At 32.3% G+C, this 12,073-nt stretch overlaps 1 protein-coding gene across 5 annotated transcripts in view; it reads right to left on the bottom strand.

Moving 5' to 3' along the window:
• Positions 1-12,073, bottom strand: part of LOC107444767 (sushi, von Willebrand factor type A, EGF and pentraxin domain-containing protein 1) — a 179,539-nt gene that overhangs the window by 26,271 nt on the left and 141,195 nt on the right. For all 5 annotated transcript variants that reach the window (XM_087167214.1, XM_087167215.1, XM_087167216.1 and 2 more), the window contains 2 exons: positions 3,182-3,493; positions 2,054-2,239 (listed from right to left, as the gene is read on the bottom strand). In XM_087167214.1, the coding sequence (XP_087023340.1) occupies positions 2,054-2,239; positions 3,182-3,493 (498 nt within the window). The remainder of the gene's footprint in view (positions 1-2,053; positions 2,240-3,181; positions 3,494-12,073) is intronic.

Raw genomic sequence — 12,073 nt, 5'->3', positions numbered from 1 at the left:
ACAAAAAGAATTTTCATTTAAAAAACAGTTTTAATTTGATAACAAAAAACAAGACCCTATTTTTTATTTTGAATATTTATATTGCAAACGAGAAGGAGATTTAATTTTGAGCTGCACGAGATTTATAAACAACCTAATATTATTAAGTACATAAAAATAAATAGAATGAATTGGATGTCCCACGTGATTCGAACGAGTGATGACAATAGAATAAAAAAAAAGATGCTGCTTTATAAACCCACTGGAACAGGAAAGCTGGGAAGGCCGCCGTTGAGATGGGCTGACTCGGAGGAGTCTGATTTTTCTTGCAATGAATGAAAATTGGAGATCAAAGATAAATCGGAAGTCATTATGGAAAAATCTTCAGAGGACGGCATTGGCCCACATGGGGCTGTCTGGCCAACTATGATGATGATTCTTTATTTTAGTTATTGCTTACGGTGAATTTACGGAGCAGCATTATCTTCAAAAATTCGACTCCAACTCAGTCGGGCAGAGATTGTTGTTGTAAAAATTAAATGAAGCTTTGTCTAGCACAATTTGTAAATAATTAATATAATAAACTCTATGTTGTTTAAATATCGTTAGAAATTTATTCAGTCATACTTTTTCCCAAAAGGAGAAAAACTTGATACCCATAAAGAAAAGATTACGAGTTTCACGGCTCCAGATTCTCTTCGTTTTAATTTTTTTTAAAAATGTAGAGTGCCTGGCCCCTATTTTTTTAGACTCGCTCTATGATTCCATATAAAATTATAATTATCAGGTGCTATACAGCTGCACTGTCGGATGATTTGCATTTGTTTAAGCTCCTGTATCTATTGGTTTAACATTGTCATCAACAATATGCTAAAAATAAATAGGGGAGAGTGGGGTCAATTGTAACAGGGTACGATTGTAACAGAGCAAAAATTTCGAGTGTCTGGTTCTAGATTTGGTTCCTAGGTGGCTCACAAGGTGTATTTATTGAATCTACATGTTCACCCCTGATGGCGACCATTTTTATGTACTTTTGAAAGAGTTACATCACAAAAGATATTTTCACGCTACGCAAGTACTTTTTTCGGTATTAGAATATTATATTGTAACAAAGTAATTTCGTTTAAACAAATAAAAATTATTAACCGAATATGTAAGTGGACACCTTAATTAACATTTCAATAAAAAGAAATAGTTTTGTTAATTAACTAAAATTGTTTTTAACAAATGAAGCTGATATGGCGTCTAGGGACGATTGTAACAATAAGTAAAGGGACGATTGTAACAGCTGAAAATAAATAATCTAATGTTTACAAACCATTACTTAATTCCTTAAGAATCACCAATAGTTTCCTATATCATTTCTAATTAACTATGTATTAGTTGAATTTATGAACTGTTACAATTGACCCTGTAAGTGGGGACAGTTGTAACAAGCGCGCGACTGTCAAAAATTGTTAATAACTAATATAATAACATTTAAAATCAGGTAATTATTTTTTTTTTCTAGTAGAGGATAGTCTACTTTACTCGTCTGTCAATTAATACTAATAATATATTGGATTTTATGCTAGTTAAAAATAGTTAAGTAAAAAATGTTACAATTGACCCCACTCTCTCCTACACATAAGGAAGTCTATAAAAAAATCTCTTGAATAAAAACCCATGTTTAAATATAAAAGTATTGCCTATAAACTCGTACAAAGCATGTCATTATACAGTGTCTCTTATCATTGGATCTCATTATTATAATATACTTATATAATAAATAGTCTATATTTATATAATACATCGTCTCATTTAACCGATGGATAGAGGAGCGTGAGAAAGTGTAAACTGGTATCACCCGAATGAAAACAATGCAGCTGTATCACCTGATATTTATAATTAGACATGGAATCATAGAGTGAGTCTAATAATGATGGACTGTACCACTTTTTTCTTGCCTGTATCATTCTAACTTTTCTTCCAATCTTTCGTTCTTCTTATTGTATAGTGTCGTTTGCTCTGAGAACATATATATTTGAGAATATTCACAACATACAGTGTGGCGACACGTACGCAATTTACGTACTCGTGATACACTCCGGCTTCTTGGGTTTCCACCTTCCTCCCACGCACCGGGCTGTCCTGTTGTCGATGTTGAGGGTATATCCCCAACCGCACATCACCTGGATGATGCTTCCCCTCGAACTCTCGCTGGAACCCTTCACTAATCGAACTTCCATCCAGGGTGTCGACATCACTGGTTTGCAGTCACCTGAAACACACAGACAACTAGATCATTATCTCTGAATGGAGACAATTCCCTCCCTACATTTATTATCCCCGTCGTTTATCACGCTTTTATTTATATAGTTAAGAGTGCATTTAATCTCTCCACATTTTAGTACTTTGTTACTAGCTAAGCAGATGCTCTTTTTAATAATAACATGTTTATAAACTAGTTCAAAGTTGTGTAAGAAACCTTTCATTTAAAATCCCGAGTAATTTTGGGCAATTGAGTAAAGTTGAATAGGAGTCTTTGTAGGAGTGTTCTTAAAACAAGGGACAACACAAAGTCAGTGAAGGAATTTTTTTAAAACTCTTATTGCTATGTCCATTCAGCAACCATCGTATCGCCCAAAAACGCGTGTGCAGTTCAACATCAAAACTCCCACATAAAACTTGCCAAACTTCCGGCAGATTATGTTTTCGGCTTCAAAACGGGATAAATCAAAATGTAATGACACATTCTGCCAAGTCCGAGTTTTCTCGTGATGATAAATTGTTGTTATATATACGTACCCGAGTTATCTCGGGATAATCAAGGAAGCGGTTCATTCTCCACAAGTTCAAAAAAAAAATGAGTTCAGGTTAAGTGAACCATCAAGTTTCAAATGTTTAATGGCATGGAACTGGTGAAAGAGAATTCGATGTCCTCTCAAATGACAATGGAAGAGGGGGAGTAGAAAGAAGGGTATAGTTCGTCTAAAGTAAGAACTCCCCTAGCCATTCGTCTAGCCTCGTGGCGGTGGCTATGGTAACGAGGTGCAACTATTTCAAGAAGGGGTGTGGGGTCGACGAGAGAAAGTCTTCGGTCTATTGTGTAAGCTCTAGAAAGCAAGAGAAGCTACCTTCCCTTAAATGCGCTATTCTTGTTTCCACAGCAGCATACTTTGTGGCGGGGGGAGTTCTTACCTTGGACAAACTATATTCGTACCTTTATGTTTTCTTTTCTTTCTTTTAATCCTGTTCTGAGGTGGCATCTCTCTCTTCTCTCTCACAGAACGATCCCACCGAACTTGGGGGTGTGAACCCCTGACGCACTTCGGCTTCTCTGTCGGACTCCACTTTCCATCAACGCAGGTGGCCCCTGGTGGTCCCTCGTTCAACGTGTAGTGCCGATCACACTCGTACATGATCTGTCTGTTGTTCGTAATCTTACGCACATACGGCCTGTAGTCGTACATCCCCATGTGACCGACCAGTAGAATACGGCCATTCTCAATCACTCCAGGGAAGGGGCAGTATGCTGGGAGAATGGAATAAAAAATGACAGTTACTTTTGGTTTAGAGATAAAGAAGTCAGTTCTGACTTGAAAGATTTGTTAAAATTCGAATTGCAAATCATTCAAAATGAATAAAATAATAAGTTCAGATATTACTTTATTAATTTTGAATTCATAATATTATTTTTAATATTAAAATATGAATTGATTTTGAATACTTTTATTTTGAGTGAAGAAAACTTTGTAATTTGGTGCTTTAAAAAAATTCCAGAGGTCACAAGGATTGAATATAGAAAAAAAATTCCCAAAAGAATTCTGAAGAAAATTCCACTCAAAATGTTAATAAAATGAACGTAATTTTTTTTAGCGAAATTAAGCCTTTTATTTGAACTTAATTCTAAAATTAGATTAAAGCAAAAACAAGGGATTGTTTGACATGAACGTCCCTAAACTGTGTCGCATAAAAATACCATTTTAGTCATTTTGTATCAGGGTAGAAATTAATATTTGATAGTTGGGAACATTATGGGCACTTTAAAAAAATAATAATAATTGTCTTAAATTTCATGAATTTATCTAAGTGAAATACATTTAGTTGAATTCATATACTTTAGTGAAAGGAGAGAGTTTCACATTTTTATCATGAAGTCATTTATATTCAAAGTACCAAAATGAAAAAAAATGGTAGAGCATTTCATTCAGATTTAAAAGGACAAAAAATATTCAAAATATGTTCCATCAGACTTTGCACGCAGAAAAGTTTTTTTCCACTTACGCTAATTCACTATAAAAAGAGTATTATTACAATTTTATTACTTGAATTAAAGCCCGAATAAATAATTTTTTTTTTTATTAATTTGCAAAAAGATTCATTATTATTTGAATGGATATCAAGAACCTTATTCTAAACATTCTATAAATGTTAAACCTTAATCTATTTATTCCACAAATGTAAACTGAACCTTATTATATATTTTCTATAAATGTAAACCTTATTCTCTCTAATTGTAAACATTATCCTTCCATTAATGTTAACCTTATTCAATTCTACATTATAAATGTAAACCTCATTCTATAAATGCAACTGTACTTAAATACATCATTCAAAGTTGAAAATAGGCTTATGATGCTAGGGAAAGAAAATGATTTTGTTTCAGTTTATGTCAAGTTTGGCCTCCTTTCTCCGTAACCCATAGCAATCATTTTTAAAAGGTTAACATTCGAGTAAAAATGAGTCATTATTTTCTACTAAGAATTAAATTTTAATCTCATCGTATTGAATTTTATGGTGGAAAGGGGATGCCATAAAATTCATTCATTTAGTATCTCTCTCAAGCTATAGAATATTTAAAAGGTATCTCATAAATATTCTCTGAGGTGAATGAAAGTCATTCATGTTTCATTCGACGATAACCAAAGAAATGGTTTCATCTGTCGTTTAAATAATGCTTTTTAATGTTTCTTTTTATAGATAATTTTGATTTCAAATATCACACGAACGCGTTTAATTACAAATAATTTAAGCTGTTTCAACAAACAATGCAAAATTAGTGGGGTTTTATAGATAATCTATATTAAACGTCTACATGATAAGAATAGTTCTATAATAGCTCTCTAGAGTCGTGATGGGTATGGGGATAGAGCATTCGCCTCCCATAGAGGTGAATCGGGTTTGAATCCCGGAGATGGCGGGTTAACTCGAATTCCGCACCCGGCTCGCAACGCCCACAGTGTTGACGTAGAATATTCTCAGTGGTTGACGGATCATGGGTTAGAGTCCCCGTGCCATCAGGCTAATTGTGGGAGGTCTTCGTGGTTTTTTTTTCTCCCTGTAACGCAAATACGGGTTAGTTCCATCGAAAATACCTCCACGTACGCAAATGTCTCCCAATACTTGATCCAGGAGTTTCCTTGTCCTCTGGATTGGGTTCAAAATGACACGGAGTTGAACATTAGTAGTCGTAAACCCACACCTAAACCACCTAAAATTTAAAATAAAATATAATAGCTCTCTTCTGTCGAACAAAACTTGAGATTCTCCCTTCACGCTTGTGACTCACGTGGACGTGATATGGCTGTAGTACGTATTCTGTCGGAATGTGCGGTGAAGAGGTTCTTGAAAGGTCATAAAACGTGTTTAAACATCACCAAAATCATGTCCGTTGTAAAAACTGTGACATGGAACAACTAAAAAAAACCCCTTTATTTCAGGTTAGCATTGAATCGAGCTTTCATATATAAATTAAAAAGCGCAGTTAAAATTGCTAGTAGTTTATTCCAGGGTTCATTTTGTGAATAATTCTTGTCGGTTGCTATCACGTTGATATTTGACTACTACTGTTACATTTTTGATATCGGATGGGAAGAAAATTACCTCTAAAAAAATATTGAAAACAATGAATGCATAGAAATGGAAAAAAAAGAATGATAGTTACATGCGAAACAAATTAAGCGAAAATTTGATCATGACATCACTGACTTAAAACAGACTCTCTTTAGCCATGTTGAAGATTGACATAGTAGCAGACGATTATTCTCAACGAACAGAATTTAAATTGCTGTTGAAGATTGACGAGACATATTTAACCAGGTAGGCAAAAGCACAAAATTAAAAAAAGACATATTGTATTGGTGGTTCACGTTTTTCTCCTTGTTTTTTGAAAGAATTAGCAGAACATTTTTTCCTTCTTTTAGTTGGAGTTCTTCTTATGTTTTTTTCTGACAAGGTGAGATTTTTTCATTAAATTTAGCAATAAAATTTTATATTTCTGTTTTGTTTCGCAATATTTTTTCTGCGCTACATTTATGTTATTTATTTAGCAGTTAAGATAAAAGGCTCTTTTATTCTGGTAACTGCAACAAGCCATGAGTTAATTCACAGCAACATTAGGAGTCATTTCTTATTAAAATGTCTCCAAAAATACAACTCAATGATCGTTCTTGCGCAATTTTTACCGATTTTTTTTTTTAATTTTTAAAATGATTTTGTTATTGATTAAAAATGGCTGACATAAATTTTTTGCATTTTTATTGAATATTTTTAAAGTTATAGCAACAAAAAAATTTAAGACAAATTAGTTTTCTGTAATAGAAATGTTCATATTTTCTTAAATATTTAAGCTAGCCAACGAAATTCCATACAAATGGGTATAATATAGCCTACGTCACAGGTTGTGTTGTTCCTACTAAATTTAACCCATGAACGGCATTTTCTGCGAGCCTAACTTCAAGCCACAAATAAACAAACGAAGTGTTCGATCGTTTAAATAGCTGCTCGCCAGATTTTATTGCATTATAAAGAAGAGTTATTGAAACTAAATACAACTAAATAAACAACAACAACTAAAACAAGTAACAACAACTACTAATAACAATAACTAAATAAACAACAACTAAATTCCATTCGTTTAGCATTGCGTCATATGTTGTTCCTACTAAATCGAAGTAGTTGTGTTTTTTTCATATTATACCCAATTATTGCAAATAACAACCGAAGCAATCGATGCGAGTTATAAGCTTAATGCTCTATTTTCTGGCCTAAGATGTTGAAAAATACGCTTTTTCGTTCTTCATATATCCCTGAAAACCTCCGAAAGCTTTGAAATTCATTGATAAGTATGAGCCATTGCACGAATAAACAAGTTATAAAAGAATAATCTAATTATTCCTAATGAAATTTAAAGTAAATGTTCAACAAAACTGAAAGTGTCTCTTCCATTTTGTATTCTTTCAACTGAACGAGTGAGGCATTTTAGAACAAACATTATTTCCCATTAAACGGTATTCATAGCGCTAACACTAATGGCCTTTACTTCAAAACACTATTTTAGACATTCTCGCGTGTTCGTATGTTGTTTTTGAATAACATCTTTTAATTGAAAGATAGAAAACGGAGGGAAAGAATTCGATTTCCACCCAACCGACAACACAATCGATGTTAATAATGTTAATGGTGATACTCTTCTTCTAATTCTCAGAGGGCACTCAAAACAATTAGTCCCCCAAAAAGATTTCCACTTTCACAAACGAAATCATTTTTTTGTTGTTGTTTCCTTCGAGGACTCTTTATATATCCGAAAAACAATGAATTTATAACTCAATCTATGAGGGGAACGAGTCTTAAGGTCTTTTAACGGTTAAAATATTGAAGGCCAATATATTCGTTTATATTTTTTGCAATTTTACATTTCTATGCTTTTAAGGCGTTTCATGGGCCGAAACATCTGGATTCTAATGGATGTACAGTCTCTGGCCATATTATTAAACGCATTATAAGATTCTATGTAAAATTTTAATTATACAGGTGATACTATACAACTTTACTGTTTTTACGAGACTGAAACCAGTTTATACTTGTTTACGTTAGTGTATCAATGGGTTAACATTGTAATGCAATACGTTAAAAATAAATACAAAAAGGAAGTCTATAAATAAAATCTACTGAATAAAAACCCATTGCATGTATATAAAAGTATTGCCTTTAAACTCGTGCAAAACATGTCATTATTAAAATACTACAAGACGTTTAATCATTTGGTCTAATTATTATAATATCCATATATATATATTTCTCTTACACGGCGACAAAAAAAAAGTCTCATTACAACTCCCCGAATGGCAACGCTAGAAAATCGACCCATGATTGCCGCATGTCACATGCCAAATCTAGATGAGGTGGCTCAACATATAGCGCTTTTAAAAACGGAAACGGAAATAACCTGAGAGAGCATCAGCTGCGGCAATCTCATACTATTAAGCTAGACAGAAATGAGTAGTCTTTGTCGATAGATCTCTATTTTAGTATTTTGTCGAAAGTGCTTTTTTCATGAATTTATATATTTCGAATTTATTTGATGATTTTTGATTTATATCACGAATTTATTTGTTTTTATCAATGTTATTAGTTATTCATTGAAAAATGAGTCTCAGTCGTGCTGTTACGCTTTAAGATTTTATACTATAGCACATTTCTAATAGGTTTAACGAATTACATGTCATTTATTTGAATTCAAATTTACTTTAATGACTTACAAGGGAAACTAGGGAAGTGTGACTTGCCAATTTTGAAATAAACTAGTAGTAGGATGTATGCTTTATGAGGAATAATTTTAGGGGGCAACATTCGTTTCGGCCCATAAAAGGTCCTGTGAGAGATAAAAAAGAATTCAATATATAGAAAAATCGGTATTTTATTACTTCAATGGAGACTATTAGATATTGTAATTGCCTCAAAATCCAATTAATTTGTAATTAATTGGATAATTAGTTAATTCGCTAATTAATAAATTAATTAACATTCGTTTCGACCCATAGAGGTCCTGTGAGAGATAAAAAATAATTCAATATTTAGAAAAATCGGTATTTTATTACTTCAATGCAGACTATTACTTATTGTAATTATCTCATAATCCAATTAATTTGTAATTAATTAATTTGATAATTAATGAATTGATCAGAAAATTAATTAATTATTAATTAATTGTTAATTAATTATTAATTAATTAATTGATTTGCAATTACTTACTCCAATTAATTTGGAATGTTATTTCAACAAAAAAAAATGAAAAAAATTTGATGTCAATTTTTTTTTAAAATTAACTTAACAGATTTTTCTGAAAAACTACAGATATATGAAATTTCCGAAATCAATTTTGGCAATAAATATGTGCATTATATAATAGTACGTGAAAGTGCCACAAAATTAATTGGAGTATGAGACAATTAAAATAACTAATAGTCCGCATTGAAGTAATAAAATACCAATTTTTCTATATATGAATTATTTTTTATCTCTCACGGGACCTTCTATGGGCCGAAACGAATGTTTCCCCCTAAAATTATTCCTCATAAGGCATGCATTCCACTAGTTTATTTCAAAATTGGCAAGTCACACTTCCCTAGTTTCCCTTGTTAGTATTTACTAAAAAGATATAATTTTTTTTTTTAAAAAAAGTTGTTACATGGATTTGAATGATTGTTTTGAATTCTTAGAATTTTGAGCATTTGCAATGTACCCAAGTTAGTAGCGAGCGAAGCAAACCATATAAGATTGCGTGGCAATTTTTGGGGGTTGGAGAGAGTTAGCGAGCAGGGGGCGCGGCCCACTAGTACTAATATAATATCTGATATAATAAATAATCTATGTTTATATAATACATCGTCTAATTTATTCAATCGTTGAATTTAACCCATGGATACACTAAGTGCAAACAGTGACGTAAAAAGAAAAAAGCTGTATCACGTGATATAATGAAGATTTTACATAGAATCTAATAATGCGTCTAATAATTTGGCCAGAGACTGTACATTGAGATTTGAAGGTGAAACATTTATATTTTATTTTACATAAATACACTCATATTTTACATATTTACATAAATACACTCATAAAATCTCATCACGTTCATCCACTCATTATTTATTTCAATAAATAGTTCCTCAAAAAAAATTCATTAGTTGTCATTTGAATTTTTTTTTTTTTTTTGAATTTGTAATTTTTATACTACGCATTTACGTAGTTTTTTTACTTGGGGATCCGTTGGCAAGTGTTTGACAATAAAAAGGAGTCCATGGTTTAAGAAATATTGGGTTCAAGAAGTTCCCCTCAAACCGTTGATTAAATTCTGAAACCTCATTAAGAATCGAACCTCTAAGATGTTCAAAGTCAGCTTCATCAGAGCCCTTATGAGTAAGAGACATTTAAATGATTAAAAAGAATAGAAACCAGTGCGTTTGGTGTGATCCCAAATACTTAAAAATAATTTTGCGTTTTTTCTACATCCCGCCTTAATTGGGTATAATATAGCCTACGTCACAGGTTGTGTTGTTCCTACTAAATTTAACCCATGAACGGCATTTTCTGCGAGCCTAACTTCAAGCCACAAATAAACAAACGAAGTGTTCGATCGTTTAAATAGCTGCTCGCCAGATTTTGTTGCATTATAAAGAAAAGTTATTGAAACTAAATAAACAACAACAACTAAAACAAATAACAACAACTACTAATAACAATAACTAAATAAACAACAACTAAATTCCATTCGTTTAGCATTGCGTCATATGTTGTTCCTACTAAATCGAAGTAGTTGTGTTTTTTTCATATTATACCCAATTAAGGAAGAAGATAACTGGCAACGAATATCGTTTGAATATCACTTGTTAATTAATCTCGAGTGAAAATCAAAACCAATATTGTTTGATTATCACTTGTTAAATCTCTTTCTTTCTTTTTTGGACTTCTTTAAATGATTCTCTTGATACATTATTTAACTTTGTTTACAAGCTCATTATGTTAGAGAACGTTGTAAACGAAGTATTGTATGACAGACACGCACATTTTTCGTTGTCGTCTTAGGTTAAAGGATACTGTAAAAATAGTTCCATTGTTTGTTACTCCATAGTGCAACACGTGTTCGACACAATGACCGCAACAGATAAATAGAATAAATTTTTCAATTTATATTATTATTCAAATTATATCTAAATTTCTATCCAAATCATATCTTCCAATTATGTTTTATAAATAATAAAGTCAAGTCAACCATTGAGGCAACGACTATAAGTGCATCGATCATAAATCTATCAAAAAGGGAACTTCATCCAATTACTGTTATTTTATATTCCACCATTTCATCTCACTAATTGCTTGCGACCACCATTCATTCCCGGACAGGTAGCCAAATTTGATCATTTATAAGTAAAAAGTTGCTTGAGTTTTAATTCAGAAATTGAATTTAATAATGTAACCATTAACCAGTGAAGTGACGTACAAAAAGAATTATATTAATTTGATTTATCATAGTTTATGGTAGAATATTACAGCTTATTTGAATAACTCGTGAAGAGATATTAAAATCTAAAAACAAAATATACAGACTTCGTAATACTTTCTTAGAGAGGTGAATCTTACTGTTTCAATTTATTTTCGACACAATGTATTTCCAACACTCGTTTTGATTCAATGAATAATCCGAATAAACTGAAGCAGAACTTGATAATTATGAGTAAAGATTTCATTTATTTCAAAAAGTTGGCCTGTTTTGAATCAGGGCAGCACACATCCTGCACTGATTTGCCTGGCCACCACAGTTTTTTTATGTTTTTCGTTGGCAACTTTAAGTTTTCTATTTCACGTTCAATTGTGGCAGCTTTTCTAGTTTTGTTTTTTTACCCTTATTTTATTGTTTTTTTTTTCTTGTCGATAACTTTGGGTTTTTTGCTTCAAATCACTTTTGCTTTCCTAACGTCCAGCGAGTCTCCATCGCCTAGTTTAGAGAGAATGAAGCATACCCTTATATTAATTGAAGCACATGAAGTTTTACACGCACAATCAAAAACCGAGAATTTACTGATGGGTTTTGTTAATCAATAAAACTCGATAAAATGGTACGACATTATGACTAATTGTTGCTGTAGTTCATTTACGTCGCACTAGAGCTGCACGATGGGCTATTGTCGATGGTCTGGGAAACATCCATGAGGATGATCCGAAGATATGCCATCACCATTTTGATCCTAGCCCGACGACCTACACACGAAGTAGAGCGCTTTACGATAGAATAGTTTAATCAGGACCACACACCCTCGGTCCCTACGCGGACTGA

The sequence above is a fragment of the Parasteatoda tepidariorum genome, chromosome 7, assembly GCF_982258835.1.
Source record: "Parasteatoda tepidariorum strain Cologne lab strain chromosome 7, Ptep-v5.0, whole genome shotgun sequence".
Lineage (NCBI taxonomy): Eukaryota > Metazoa > Arthropoda > Arachnida > Araneae > Theridiidae > Parasteatoda > Parasteatoda tepidariorum.
This window is presented reverse-complemented; position numbering and strand designations above follow the sequence as displayed.